At 37.0% G+C, this 16,582-nt stretch overlaps 1 protein-coding gene across 4 annotated transcripts in view; it reads right to left on the bottom strand.

Annotated features, from left to right (window-relative positions):
• Window positions 1–16,582, bottom strand: part of LOC150086127 (small glutamine-rich tetratricopeptide repeat-containing protein beta-like) — a 376,857-nt gene that overhangs the window by 203,985 nt on the left and 156,290 nt on the right. For all 4 annotated transcript variants that reach the window (XM_090374421.1, XM_090374422.1, XM_090374424.1 and 1 more), the window contains exon 7: window positions 12,426–12,570. In XM_090374421.1, coding sequence (XP_090230547.1) covers window positions 12,426–12,570 — 145 coding nt within the window. The remainder of the gene's footprint in view (window positions 1–12,425; window positions 12,571–16,582) is intronic.

Here is a 16,582-nt window from a genome sequence, read left to right as displayed (position 1 = left end):
TGTAATAACTGAGAGGAAAGTGGAGGAGAGATTGTTGAGGATAAACATAAAAAAGGCACCTGGGGTGGATGGGATCTATCCAGTTATATTAAAGGAGGCAGCAAAGGAAGTATGCAAACCCCTAGCCACAATTATGAGAGCTTCTTTGGACTCAGGGGAGGTGCCCATAGACTGGAGATGTGCAAATGTAACCCCAATTCACAAAGGAGGATCAAAGGCTGACACAAGTAATTATAGACCTGTTAGTTTAACTTCTGTTCCAGGTAAATTAATGGAGGCACTGGTTAAAGAAGCACTGCAGGATCATCTAGACAAGAATTCAGTTATAGCTCAGACGCAGCATGGTTTTGTTAAGGGCAGGTCTTGCCTGACCAATTTGATTGGATACTATGATGTAGTCACAAAAGAACTGGATGCAGGGAATAACTTTGATATTATATATTTGGATCTTAGAAAGGCTTTTGATACTGTTGCACATGGAAGACTGCTGCACAAATTGGAGCAGTGTGGCATTGGAGGCAAATTGCTGCTATGGATAAGGGGATGGTTGAGTGGCAGAAGACAGAGAGTGGTAATCAATGGACACTGCTCAACGTGGACTAATGTTATTAGTGGAGTTCCTCAAGGTTCAGTGTTGGGTCCGTTGTTGTTTTCGGTGTTTATGAATGATATTGATGATGGGATATCAAGTTTAATGTCCAAGTTTGCAGATGATACAAAGGTTGGCAGGGTCGTTAAGGACAATACTGACGCTATGCTGCTGCAACAGGATCTGGAAAGGTTGAACAGATGGGCTGAGAGGTGGCAAATGAGGTTTAACATCGACAAATGTAAAGTGCTGCATATGGGAAACAGTAACCCCAGAGCAACGTATCAACTCTGCGGTACTACACTGACAGTGGTGGAGAATGAAAAGGACCTGGGGGTAATTGTGCAGGCAGATATGAAGTTCTCTGAGCAGTGCAGACGAGCTGCAAGAGTAGCGCATGGTGTCTTGTCAATGATATACAGGAATTTTTCTAGCAGGGATAAGGAGGTGATTATTCCCTTGTATAAGGCAATGGTAAGGCCACATCTTGAGTACTGTATACAGGTCTGGAGGCCTCATTTCAAGAAGGATGTAGAGCTGCTGGAACGGGTACAGAGAAGGGCAACAAGATTAGTAAATGGAACAAAGGGTTGCTCTTACGAAGAAAGGCTTAAGTTTTGCAAATTACAGAGTCTGGAGACTAGGCACCGGCGAGGTGATCTGATAGAGGTGTATAAGGCTTTGAATGGTTTGAGCATGCTCAATGCCAATGGGATTCTTCATCTTTCTCAGAATAATCACCTCAGAGGGCATAAATTCAAATTGAGGAAGGACGGATGTCGGATAGATGTGCGGAAATTTGCCTTTGGCCAGCGGGTGGTTGGTTGGTGGAACCGACTTCCATCACTTGTTGTTGAAGTTGATAGCCTAAACAAATTTAAAGCTCAACTGGACAGGTATTTCGAACGAACGGAGGGGTGAAATGGGAGTGGTGTGTTTTTTTTTTTTTTTTGGCTGATGCTGAATAAGCTTGCTTTCTTGCATCATATGCCTCTGCTAATGCTAATGCTAATGCTATAAATACACAAAACAACAATGGGCCCAGCACCGAATCCTGGGGACTCCACTAATAACATTATTCCACTTAGAGCAGTGGCCATTTATTACCACTCTCTGCCATCTCCCACTCAACCATCTTTTTATCCATTGTAGCCACTTGCCCTTAATGACACACTGCTCCAATTTGTACAGTAGTTTTCCATGTGCCACAGTATTAAAAGCTTTCCTAAAATCCAAGTACAGTCGAACTTCCCTATAAAGAATTCGATAAATCCAGCAAAAAAATTTGTTATAGAGAAATTACGTTATGCAGAGAATAACTTTTTTATTAGAAATTATCTAATTAGAAAATGAAAACAAATCTACGTTTATTTTTAATGTATTTTATTTCAAAAACATACTTATTTAAATTACGTTTACACAATTTTTGCCGGTATGTATCACAAATTTAAAAAAAATCTGTAATTTTTGTTTGCACAGTACAATTAAAAAAAATGTCTGATTCTCAAAGAAAACTTCACATTTATTCAGAGCATTAAAAACATTATCAGGAACATTTTCACAAAACTGTAGACCCATACGAACCATTTTAAAAGCCTGAATCATTTCTTCACAAGTTGGCTTTTCTACGGGTTGTTCTGATGCATCTTCAGTGTCATCATTAATTTCTTCGTGATCATGGTCGCATCTAACGCTGTTCAGCAGTATTTCATCTTCATTTGGATGTTCTGTTATAGTCAGATCTTGATCTACATAAACATAACTATCCAGTGTTATTTCATTTTCAATGTTTCTGGATGATTCTAATAATGTCCAAAAGTTTTTCAGTTGTGAAAGGGGCAGTTCATCTTGTTTGTCCAGTCGTTGTTCAACTTCTGTATTCAATGCAAATCCCGCTTTCGAAAAACAATTTTGAACAGTGTATTCAGTGACATCGTTTGTCCAAACTTTTGCCAGTTCAGAGATGTAATCTCTAAGGTTAATTGTAATCTCCAAGTTTCTATTTTCTGATAATGCATTGACAATCTTCATTATTATTCACTTTCAATAATGAAATTTAAAATTTTTAATAATGCCTTGGTCCATTGGCTGGGGTTTTGATGTTATGTTTAGTAGTAAAAACAACAACTTCCCACTTTTAAGTTTGGCAGAAATACTGGCAGGATGGGCCAGGCAGTTGTCAGTTACCAACACGATTTTCTTTTGTTGTACACTTGTCTGGTTTTAATATCCATTCTTATAGCACAGTGATTCTTTCTTTGCTTTGTTTTCCACCAAAACATTTATCATCCTTAAAAGAAAGTGTTCTATTCGGTAAACATTTAAAGAATAAACCAATTCTTTAAAAAAACCCATTTTTTATCTTCAATAAAAACATCCTTAGGTTCATATTCTTCCAAAATCTTCTTTAAAGTATTGTGTTCCTCCAACTGTCGCAATCTGCTTCGTTCACATTAACACTTTCTCCACAAATAACCTTTTCCACAATTCTGTGGCACTTCTTGCTCGCATTAAATTCTATATGTCCAAGGGACCGTGCAAATTTCAGAGCTTGTTGCTTTATTATTGGACCCAATATTGGTATATTCTTTTACCGTATCATTTGCACCCATTTTAGAACAGCTTTATCAACATCTTCGTATAGACACAACTTAATTTGCTTCTTGTCTGCTCCTCCTTCAATTGCATTTAAAATTGATTCTCGATTTTTTAAAATCATAGATAAACTGCTTGCAGGTATGCCATATTTCTGATACAAATATGCCATAAATATGCATATTTCATAAGCATATTTATGGCATATTTGTATCAGTTCTTTTCCTTGAGGAGCTGAGTTTTCTACATTCAAAACTTCTTTTGGAGAGTGAACTGGATTTGGACATGAGTCTGAGCAAATCACTAGTGCTTGTTGTACTATTCAATTTGATAACTGAAAATTATCCATATGGCTCTTTTCATCCTTTATAACCACCCTGAGAAACCATTGCAGAAATAGTACTGGTTAGAATTTGATTACCCCATGAGACAACTAGTACGTGTGATTCAAAAGAGAGGATAGTATAAAATGTAAAATATCCCTTTTAATACCAAAAAAAGTTTAATAGAGAGCAAAGCAAGAAAGGGTTTACAGAATTACAGGCAGATACAAGGTTAATAAAAACTAAATCTAACTACCTATTAGATTAAAAGTCTTGTAGACAAGCAAAGGTTTCAAGCAGGTTTGTCACTGTGAAGACACCTTTCTCTCCACAGTGGATATGAGAGAAATCTAAGAATTTTTTTTGTAAGCAGATTTAACTGCAATTGACCTAAAGTGCTTAGGAAGATAAAGATATCTACTTTCAGAAACAGGATGTACATTATAAGAGAACCAAGAATTAGAAAAATCTCTCCTTAAGGCATCTATTAAAAATAGAAGACAGTCAAGGATATAGAGCCTAGAAAACTTAATTACATAATTAGGAATAAGGTCATAACCACACAAGAGGAAGATCATTTATTTGTTTTTGAATTTCATCTACAGAAAAAGAAATAGAGGATATGGAAAGTTGGAAAGTGGGATTTTTTTTTTTTTTTTTTATGTGAACCCCAAACACGAGAGGTATTAGAACCTATAGTACTTAGTACCGTGCTTGGGTTGGAGGTTGAGAAGACGAAAGAAGATATTTGTTGACATTGAACTTGAACTTCTGTAGATTGTAATTTTCAGGAAATACATATGAAGGAAGGTTGTTCCAGAAAACGGCAGTTGAATGAATAAATGAGGAAGATGAAAAGTTGGTTCTGTGGGTTTGAAGTTGGACAGTAAATGGATGTTGGCTGGTGGCGGCACGTGTTCGGACTGTTTTGAAAGAGAGAGCAGGAATTATAGAAGCCAATTCAGAAGAACAGTGCCCATGGAAGTATCTGTAAAAGAGGCATGCAGCAGAAACAGTGCGTCTATGAGAAAGCGAGTGGAGAGACTCTGTTAGAGATGAATCATTAATTAACCTAACTGCCCTCTTCTGAATGGAATCAAGAAGCCTGAGAGAGGTTTTAGGGGCACCACCCCAAATGTGGGAACAATATTCCATGGCAGGGCAGATTTGCGATTTATACAGAGTGAGAAGCTGTTTGGAAGAAAAGTAACGCCGAGAGCGAAAGAGAAAACCAAGTTTTTTAGATGCAGAGGAAGCAATATTTGTAATGTGCTTGTGCCAAGAGAGATTAGAAGTCAGGGTAATCCCCAAAAGAGATATATCCTTTTGCCTAGAAATTGGAGTGTCACTAAAGATAAGCATAGGAGCAGAAGAATCCTTTTGCGAGATATAAGACAAGACTGAGTTTTAGAAGGGTTGAAGTCAACTAAGTTGTCTTTGCCCCACTGGAGAATTACCTGAAGATCAGCATTTAAGGAACTGGTAGCGGATTTTCGAGAAATTGGAGCTGATTGAGCAGGACAAGATTTCTCAAAATGGAAAGTTGAATGCAATGTGCTATCATCGGCAAAACTATGGATAGGATTTCCAGTCAATGGAAGAAGGTCATTGATATACAAGAGGAAAAGAGTGGGGGAAAGAACTGAACCTTGGGGGACACCGGCATTAGTGGAGAAGTTAGAAGACAGAGAGCCATCTACCATCACCCTCAGTGAGCGATCAGAGAGAAAAACTGGATAACCAATTACTAAAAACAGTTGGCAAACCATAAGATGGAAGCTTGTTTAGAAGACCTTTATGCCAAACACGATCAAAAGCCTTTGAGATGTCAAGAGCAACTACTTGTGTTTCACCGAACCTTTCCATTGAAGTAGTCCATAAATGGGTAACATAAGCCAGAATATCACCAGTGGATCGACACTGACGGAATCCATACTGGTGATCGTTGATCAGACGGAAGGTTTCAAGGTAGTTTAAGAGTTGGCGGTTAATTGATTTCTCCATTACTTTAGAAAGAGTAGAAGTAATTGCAATGGGACGATAATTGGATGGGAGGGATTTGTCACCCTTTTTAGGAACTGGCTGGATATGAGCAAATTTCCAAGCAGAAGGAAAAACACCTTTGGAATAAGAAAGTGAAAAAAGGCGGCAAAGAATAGGAGTAAGTTCAGGAGCACAGATTTTGAGAACAAGTGGAGAAATACCATCAGGACCTGGAGCTTTCTTAGCATCAAGATTCATCAAATTCCTTCTGATATCCTTTTGACGGAAGACCACAGGAGGCATTGAATGGACCGTGTTGGGAATGGTGGGAGGTGTTTTACCAAGTTCATTATTACATGAGCTGGAAGAAAAATGGGATGCTAGCAGGTCAGCTTTATCCTTGGCTGAAGTGACAACAGAACCATCTGGTTTGGACAGAGGTGGAAGCAGAGATGGGCAAAAGTTGCGGCCAATAGCTTTGGCGAGAGACCAGAATGCTCGGCTACCATTAGGGCAAGAAGCAAGTTTTCTACTCTTAGCCTGTTCAAACTCTAGTTTGGACTGATTAATAACTGCTTTACAATTGTTGCGAGCTTTGGTGTAGGCAGAAAATGAAACTGAAGAATTAGAAACAAGCCAATTACGATATGCAACATTCTTCTCTTGAACAGCCTTAGCACATTTATTGGAAAACCAAGGTTTAGATAAAGGACGAGATTTTAAAGTGGAGTGTGGGATAAAGGATTCCATTCCTGCAAGAATAATTTAACTGACACGATCTGAGCAAACGTTGACATCAGGAGTTTTGAAACAGTAATCCGACCAAGGAAAAGAAGAAAAGAAGTCTCGCAGGTCATCCCATTTTGCATTCTTGTAATGCCAAACAACACGAGGTTGGGAATAGCCACGAGATAAAGGTTCCATTGGAGAAGAGACAATCACCAAGTTGTGATCTGAAGTGCCTAAAGGACCTCTCACTTCGACCGTGTACTTAGAAGGGTTGTTTGTGAGAAAAAGATCAAGCGTATTGGTCAAGCGTAAAGATCAAGAGAAAAAGATCAAGCGCTGTATGATTCGGATTGTCCGGTATTCTTGTAGGTAAATGAACAATCTGTGCTAGGTCATTAGTAATTGCAAAAGCCTCAGCATCTCGACCTGCTGGGTCGGTGTGACTAGAAAACGGAAGCCAGCTGGAGTTGTGAACATTAAAATCATCAAGGAAAATTACCTCACTGTTAGGAAAGTTGGACTGAAGAAAGTCAAGTCGCAACGAGAGGAAGTCAAAGAGCTCCAAGTGATTAGTGGAGTTGGGAGAACGGTAGAGACAACAGATGAATTTTACACAATGAGGTAGAGAGATTTTAAGCCAGAGAAGATCAAAGAGAGGAGATTCCAAATTGCCAAGTCTCTGACAGGGAATATCAGAACGGACATATGCACAAGTACCACCTTTGAGGCGAAAGGAATCATACAGCGAATAATTTGGGCATCTGAGATGAGCAGTAGTTGAATCAACCAATAACTGAGATTCTGTCAGAAAAAGTATATGTGGTTTGGCAGACTGCAAGTGGAAATGGACATCGTTGAGATTAGAATTGAGACCACGTAAATTTGTGAAATGAATTAGGAAGTGCTTGGGAGGTTTAGATCTTTTCGCAGATAAGCTTGTTCTATTATGTTTGTTTGTTTATTTAGATTTTTTTGGCGCATTAGCATCTAAGGCTATAATGCGCCAAAACCAGGTAATATATAAAAATTTAAACATTTATCCTTTCAGTGACCTAAGTAATTAGGTCACCATGTCCAGATATATAATAAAAGCTTATCAATAAAAGAAATAACAATAACGTATAAATTTTAAATACGTGTAAAAACCTTTATTGATTTAAAAAAGCTAAAAACAGCAGACACATTGTCATTGTCAGATAAAATCTGACTGAGTGTATACGGCTCAGTCAGATGGTTAAAAGCGGTAAAACGGATATTGCTAAAATCTGGACAGTCAATTAAAAGGTGTCTGATCGTTAAAATTGTGCCACAGGACACACACATAGGAGGGTCATCAGCCCTCAGCAAAAATGAATGTGTCAAATGACTATGTCCTATGCGGGTCCGGGCGAGAACAACTTCCTCTTTACGATTCCTGCGCAGACTAGACTGCCACGGTTCAATTACAGGCTTTATACGATATAGTTTATTCCCAGTCTGTCTATTCCACGAATCTTGCCATTGGGAATGTATCTCTTGGTGTATTATTTGCCTGTAGTCTGTATAGGGGACTGACAGGCAGCAATTATTATTGGGAACTGCTGATTTGGCTGCGGTGTCAGCCAAATCATTTCCCCTAATCCCAATGTGGCTGGGGATCCAGCAGAAGCGGATATCATATTCACGTTCATGGAGAACGTGAATCTTCTGCTGAATGCTAGACAGAACTGGATGAGGATTATACCTCACAGATATTAAAGCCTGTAACATGCTGAGAGAGTCGGAATATATAATGAACCGTTGGTATTGACATTCACTAATGTGATCCAAGGCTAACTCTACAGCGTGCGCTTGTTCTATTAGTTTGACAATTCATGGTGTATTCAATAGTAAGAAAAAGTGGGTGGGACATGCTGTATGAAGTAATGAAATTTTTGGATATGGCGTACACATGGTAAGAATATACCCAGATCCTTGACATAACGTGGCCTCGACAATGCTCCCCGCATACACACTACTCGGACTCCCTCCAGTCACTATCTGGCAGAGTAGAGGTAGCAAGATTATACACTAGCTGATCCGGAAGCCTCCTAGAGAGTTACCAATAGGTTCGGTCTGGTGTACTAACTAGCGGCCGGCCTGCGAAAACCGTTTTAGAGTTGTACCCTCGAAATGTAAGGAATATTGGATCTCGCCACGACGTTCATCATAACCTCAAAAGTCATCAATCATACTGCATGATGGAAGAGACAGGCATGATGGAAGAGACACACAGGGAATTTAAAAGGAATGGATGTAAACTGCAGATAATCAGACTGCTTCTTGAACTGAAAAATGAAATCTAGCCTATATCTTCAGTGTATATGGCTGAGGATTTCAAAAACACATCCTTTCTAAGTGAGGTACATTTGGGCATAAACAAGATTCTCTCTCTCTTTTTTCTTAAGACGATGAAAACAGCCCTAGCACACAGTTATGCCAATTTTGAAATGAAGGATCCCTCACTTTTTCCCCCTAAATAATTTGTTTCAGCTTTTCAACCCATATAGTAGAATCAACCAATAAATAGCTCAAGCGAACCCAACAGGACAGTCAATTAGCATATTCAAAGGAAAAAATCATAAGCAAGCAACAAAATTTACAAATTTGATAGAAAAATTCCTTTTGTAATATCACTTTTAATCCTCCCCTATTATGATCAAATTAATGTCATTTTTTTTTTAATTCTATATAACGATTTCCCAGAATCACTGCTTTAGCCGTTCCCTTTAGAAAATCTTTTGAATGCCCCTAGTAGACACTTATTGTGACCATGTTAAATACAAAGATTTTTTTTTTTTTTTTTTTGATTTAATATAAAACGCTTGTTTATCTTACCAACTTTTAATTATCATCCAGCACAGTGTTATGGCTGTATCTAGACATGAAAAATGAATATTCAAACTTTCATTGTGCAGTAAAATTTTATATCAAAGGAATTGTTTTTCTTTATATATAAAATGATAGATCTGTCAGACACATTTTTTTTTTTTTTGAATGGTTGTTGATAATGAAGTTTGCTTGTGCATATTTTATTTTTAACTATCATCCTTAATTAAACAAGATAGCAGACTTACCCCTGTTAATAATTACTTTGGAAACATGGTATTTGTAACTTTATAAGATATCCTTTATTCGTTTTTTACTGCTTTCATCAACATGTATATAAAGGATCATATTGCACTAGTCCATGCATGCATGATTAACTGTTTCAGGATGACTGTGATACTATGTTGTTGGAGTGCTATAAGCAGTATGGAAGAAAAGTAGGGAAAAGTAAAAAACTATGAAATACTCTAGCGTGTTAATTTCAGAACTTTTCTGAATATTCTGATGTTTGCTAACTTGGTTAGAAAGCATTATAGTTCATTAAATAAGGAATTGTTTCTAATTGTCTCTACTAATACTAAAGTTAGCATTAGTATTAGTAGAGACATATGATGTAATAAAGGCTTAAGCCAAAAAAAAAAAAAAAAAAAAAAAAAACCTGTTTCACCAATCCATTCTCAAAATGGCAGATTTAAGACAGCCTAAAGCAAGTAAAACTTCAATTACAAACAAAGAATTTCAAGCTACACAGCATTAATTCAATGGTCATTATGTTCACAATAGTACAAACTTTGTCCTCACAATGAGTTGCACTACTTTCAAATAAATGAAATCTCCAAAAGGTTAATGTCCCATTTATTAAATAGATAATCTACACGCAAGTAAAACTTGAATTATAAATAAACACAAAATTCCAAGCACTAATGCGACACTCAGAGATGATCTTTATTGATCAAAACTTTGGCGGCACTAGTATTGCACTACTTTCACACAGCATGAGGGGAGGAATGCAATATCTCTAGGAAAACTGTAAAAATAATTTCAAAAACCATATCAAGTAAAAAACTGTCTATATTTGGGAGAGTACAGAACATTACAGCTTTTTTTATCTTCAACCACCAGTTAATATGAGCCCATTATGTTTTAACTGCAAAAGTTTACAAAAGTGGGAGTAAACATCAAAATAATCAGTGCCTCTCCCCAACCTTATAATGTGATAAAAAATGCACTGTTTTCTTGATTGTTTGCTTGCTTTTGTTTACACATACTGTATTTTTGTAACAACTACAGATATATGGCAGGGACTAGGAGTTAAAAGATGCCACTTTCATCCAATTTCAAACACGGTCACAAACATTATTTGGAATGGCTGTCAATAATTGGCAAATGTTTGACTTAATAGACAATTTTACATTTCATAGGAGGAACATTTCTCTAATTGAAAAGAAATTATAATAATAAATGGTGGTATGATTACATTAAAGAGCAGAATTAATGTATATTATAATGTAAGTGGTTTTGATTTTCATTTTTGATTATAATAAGCAGCTTATAACAAAAGTGATAACATTAGTGAGCATTCACTGTATTAACATCAACAATATGAACCAGATCAATTTCAGCCAGCAAATCATCCGCAGAACTACAAACTTCAACGCAAGTAGAAAGAGGAAGATTAAAGGCTCCAAAGAGAATCGCAGAGACTTTAAATTAGAATTTAGAAATATCTACAAATTCATGATAAACACCAGCCTCAGAGCATGGAGGAAAATAAACATTGCTTAATCTTAAATAATAAATTTTGGTGTTGAATGATGTTAACTATATCATGCTTAAAAAAAAAAAAAAAAAACTCAATCTACATGATTATCATTAATATTCTAATTAAGCCTTACACAGTAAATTAGTGTTAATTTCATATAACATACAGCAATTACACTAACAATTAGCTACCCACTTGATATGGCACCAAGTGATTTCCAAAGTGAAGAGTGACTAGCTCCCACTTCTATCTTGTGAGGCACAATTAATACCACAACTATAACATCGTTCCTTGACCACAACCTTCCTACTGGATTTGACACTTACATGGACCTGACAACGATCGCCGACTGAGTCATATTGCAGCTCCGTGCCAACATGCCATTTGGCAATCTGAACCAAGTACTGAAAACCCGGTTACCTTTAAATCTCCATCCCCAGGTGGGGGACACTGGCTTCTGTCTCCCCCATTGCCTCCCCTCTGGTGGGTCCCATCTCCACTGACGTTCTAGGGTCATCTTCCCTATTGTCCCCATATTTCTACCTGTCCCCACCAGACTTCAGTCTCTACCCCTACTCCAACTTACCAAACCTACCGCATATGCCCCTTACCTAAAATTAACTTCACTGAAATTAGGTGGCAGGGCCTGCCAGACTAAATATGTAATCCCTTTACTACCTGCCCTGCCTCCTTGGGGCAAAGTGTGGACAATGGGGGGGATCCCAACAGGGCCCCATTGGCTAAAAGGTCAGAGGAACAGGAACAACATAACACGACATTACACAACACAACCACCCACTTACACTTTTTGAATAACCTCTGGCGTTCACAGAGTTCTGTGCTACACAAAAAGAGCACATGGCCATTAGGCCAAAAGCACTTTACACTTTACCCATCGATGTCTAGTTCTTTCTTGAATTTATTCAGACCACCCAATTCCACAACAACAGATGGAGGTTTGTTATAACAAACCAATCGACCTTCCAGACATCTATCCTGCAACCATCCTTACTCAATTTGAATTCATGCCTCCTCATGTGTGTAGTCTCGGCAGGAGGAAGAATGCCATCGACATTTAGCTTACTCAATCCATTCAAAGTGTTAAACATCTCAATCAGATCACTCAGCAGGTGGCCAGTTTCCAGACACCGCAATTTTCAGAACTGAAGCCTTTCTTGGTAAGGGGCACCCTTTTGTTCCCTTCACCAATCTGGTTGCCCTTCTCTTCCAGCAGAACTACATACTTCATAAAGTGAGCCGTCCAGACTTGTATACAATACTCAAGATGCAGCCTAATCATGGGCTTGGTCAAAGGGATAATCCTACCCCCTCCCCTTATTCCTGCTAGCAAAGTTTTTGTATGTCATTGACAAAACTCCATGAGCTGTACTGGCAGCCTGTATGCACTGCTCAGAGATCTTCATATCTGACTGAACAATTACCTCCAGGTCTTAGTGTACTAAGACCTGGAGGTAATTGCGTACATGTTTTTCTTTTAAGAATGCATTCATATGACAATCATCACTGCAGTGATTTGTACTGTAAATCTTTTAACAGAAATCAACCCAATAGTTATTACAAGGAAATGTTAACTTACCATATTACCAAAATTAGCTTCTTGTACTTTCTCTTCAGCGACCCTCAAATTATTCTTGTAGCTTTCATTACTTGGATCTAATTCGGAAGCTTTCTGGTAACAGTCCTTTGCCTTCTGATGTTCATTCAAACTAGCATAAGCCAATCTGCAACCAGAAAATGATGTAATGTATACACAAAATATTACATCTGGGTATTATTTTGTGTGTTCTATGCATATACAGTATATGCATCATTTATCCAAAATAATTAATGTCAGACCTCTTCCGAATAGCAAAATTTTTCTGGATAATTGAATGTAAGGCAAAATTAAATAAATTCTGTTATAATGTATTAAAGTAAAAGAAAAATATCTTAAATAGCATGAAAAAAAATGAATTTATTTAATTAAAAAAAATAATAATAATAACTTAAAAATTTGCACATTTACATATGCACATACATTTGGACAGGTATTTCACTGCAAATTTTATGTGGAAAAAAATTGTAAAGTAATTTTTTAAAATAATGTTCGATCATTTTTTTTGTTGTTTGTTGTGAACTTTTTTTTTTTTTTTTTGCTGTGAAATCTCTCAAGTTCCTTAATAACATCAATTTGATTATATCACATTCTTCTGGTTTTCTGCCTATTTCAGTGCTGTTTCTTTTCATTAACAGTTCACTGTAAAAAACAGAAAATAATAATAAACCACACAGTTTCGGGCCAATATTCTTACAGAAACTGGAGTTAAACTAACATAATATGAAATGAAAAGAACAAAATATGTAATGGAAAATTAGGTTCACAGAAGCAAATGACTAAACTCTATCACTCATGATTTCTGAGAAAACCCATTAGTCCATCACCAGATAAACGACATAAAAAAACAGACAGAAATACTCTAGTAGCATAATAAACATTTATCTCAAATACTACCTTTAACAAAAAAAGAAGAATAATCAGCCTTTCAAATTATTCCAGATAACTTATGCTCTACTGTATATACATTGCCCTACCATTAATATCAGCACACCTACAATCTACACATAATTGTCTTCCACCGTTTTCTGCCATATGGCCTTCTAAAGCAGCAACTGGTTTAGCTCTCTCCTCATGCAGGCACCTGATAATCCAATTCACCCCAGAAATTTTCTATAGGATCTAGATCACATCTCTGGGCTGTCCAGTTCAACTTTTTGATGCTCATACCTCAAGACAGTTCGTCACAAAGTGAGCAGTATGACATGGAGTGTTGTCCTGCTAATAGAGGTATGGGCTTTCCCCAACAGGATGATACAATGTAGATAATACATTATTGTCCAGGACAACCAGACAGACCTTAGCGTTCATAGTTTTGTCCAAAAAAATCAATAGGTCCAGGTCAAAACATGAAAAACAGCACCAGACTATTATGATGCCTCAGCCAAACTTCATTGTCGGGATGATACAGCCTGGCAGGAAGCACTCTCTGGGCGTGGCATCCGCCACACCTAGGCATCAATGTCAGACTGGTAGACCATATACTGTCACTCATTACTCCAAAGAACAGCCTTCCATTCATTCTAAATTCAAAATATATATACTGAAATTAGATTTCACTGAATATTTTTTATTGATCAATATAATATTTTTATATATATATTTTTTTTTGTTAGTGGTCGGTGCTTTGGCTTCTGTGGCCATATTGCACTTCCCAAGGTTTTTGCATTTTCCACTCTAATCCAAGCCCGAGGTGGGATTCGAACCCGTGACCTTTGGGTTGCCAGGCAGGCACTTTACCCACCCAGCTAGCCCGGCCGGCTAATATATTTTGTAAAGTAATAATAATGTTTATAACCACAGCATTTTTTCAAAAAAATTATTTTACAAGTGATCACATATAATCATCATATCAATAGATTATCTTGTTATCATACAGATTGATCTAATCATTATCAATCATATATTTGGAAAAATCATCAGATATAAGCAACGATGTTTTTAAAAATTTAGAACATGATCATGTATCACATATTGATCAGTAAATCTCATGATTTTTTTCCCCTACTTTACAGTTCCATGTTTACAAAGAAAATTATAGCATCCAGACACAAATTGTTGCAAATATGCTAAAGGTTTACTACACTTCTCTTTAAATAATTTGAGGTAAGTTATTTAAAAGGGAAGCTAAATCTTTCAGCAAATTCTATGCTTACCTTAACTCTAAATTATCATATTTATAGTCTCAATAGTTAAAATCATAAAAAAAATAAAAAAACCACATAATATATGTGATCACAAATAAAAGAGAACGGGCCTGTGGCACTGGTTTCCATGGTTCAGAAGAAGAAGAAAATACAGCAGTCAGTGGAAGCGGCAAAATTTAATAAATTTTAATATGATGAAGATTAAAAGATTCATCACATTAAAACTTAAATTTATTTTAGTCACCGCTTCCACTGGCTCTACTGTATTTCCTTCTTCTATATGTGATCATTCTACCATTTTCATATCTGCAATATTTATCATTTTTAATGTAGCAGCACATCAATGATTTGTATTAATTTTTTACAGTCAGTCCTCGTATAACACGATTTATAAATAGGAAAACGATATCGTATATAACACGAACCAAATTCACTTATGCACGATTCGCCTTTCTGTTTACAAGAAATGGCAGTTGAATGCGGAATCACCCCAACTGAATGCAACACGATAGGAATGAAGAGAAGATTCTGAAAATGTATTTGTCTTTTATATCAGCGAAGGGGAAACACATTTCACTATAATAATGTAAAAACCCACAGATTTCCAGCTATTGTATTATCGCAAATGCAATTAGATCGAATTTACTACCAGTTTATAAGAAAATCCACTACCAGAAACGCAACAGGAAATTGTTTTTATTGTTTTATGGTGGTGACCTCCAGAAATGTGCTTTGGTAAAATGTGAACTAGTGAGGTGTTAATAGTGTCTCTGCCTTTACGGTGTTGTTTATTCAGTTGCTACACGCATGCAGCTTTGTTTGTGTGTATCAAGCATGCCTCCTCATTTTATAATTGTGATTTATTCCCTAAAAATGAGTAAAATACTTAAAAGGTTCGAAAAAGGAAGAATCCTGGTGAACACACTACAGATTCAGAGAGAAAAAGAAAAGCAATAGAGGCGACTGGGCACAAAATTTCTAATTCTCGACATTGCCTCGTGTGCAGTGCCGAGAATTAGAAATAATGCAGAGAAAATAAAAACAACTTTCAAGCAGGAACAACTCAAAGTGGTTTTTTTTTTTTTTTTTGCTAATGCTATATAGCTTGCTTTCTTGCATCATGTGATTTTGCTAATGCTAAAAATCCATTTGATCAAGACACAAAGAATTGGAAGAGATGGAACGGCTGTCATCTGTTTAGACAGAAGATCAAACAAAGAACAAATTTGCTTACGATAGAAGCAAAAGCATTAACAATATTTTATTACGTAATAGTCGTAATAAAATCCCTATTTTATTATGATTATTTATTGTGTTTGATAATGTTTTGGTTACAAATGTGTGTTCAATCCTGGGTGGTAGGCACCAAATCCTATTTTTCCCATAGGGCCTGTTATTTATATTGCATTAGCATTAGTAGAGGCATATGATGCAAGAAAGCATGCTTATGCAGCATCAGCCAAAAAAAAAAAAAAAAAAAAAACTTCCACTTCACCCCTCCGTTCGTTCGAAATACCTGTCCAGCTAGGCACCTCCATAGCCAGGTGGGCAGGAGCAGCAGTGCGTAGCACACGCTTCTTGATTAGACCGGGGTTCGAGCCCGTGCCCACCAAATACGCAGGATGCAGAAAGGAATGACCGCCGCATATCTCCAGAACAATATGGCCTTAGTTGCTAATGCTCCTAAAAACAAAGTAACAAACAAAAAAACAAACCTGTCCAGCTGAGCCTTAAATTTATTTAGGCTATCAACTTCCACGACAAGGGATGGAAGTCTTTCCATCAACCAACGACCCGCTGGCTAAAGGCAAATTTCAGCATGTCTATCCTACATCTGTCTTTCCTCAATTTGAATTTATGCCCTCTCAGGTGATTATTCTGAGCAAGAGGAAAAATCCCATCAGCATTGAGCATGCTCAAACCATTCAAGGCTTTATACACCTCTATCAGATTACCTCGCTAGTGCCTAGTCTCCAGACACTGTAATTTGCA

The sequence above is a fragment of the Mastigoproctus giganteus genome, chromosome 5, assembly GCF_048544385.1.
Source record: "Mastigoproctus giganteus isolate SK-2022 chromosome 5, ASM4854438v1, whole genome shotgun sequence".
Lineage (NCBI taxonomy): Eukaryota > Metazoa > Arthropoda > Arachnida > Uropygi > Thelyphonidae > Mastigoproctus > Mastigoproctus giganteus.
The sequence above is the reverse complement of the archived record's forward strand: the minus strand, read 5'-3'. Positions and strand labels throughout refer to the sequence as shown.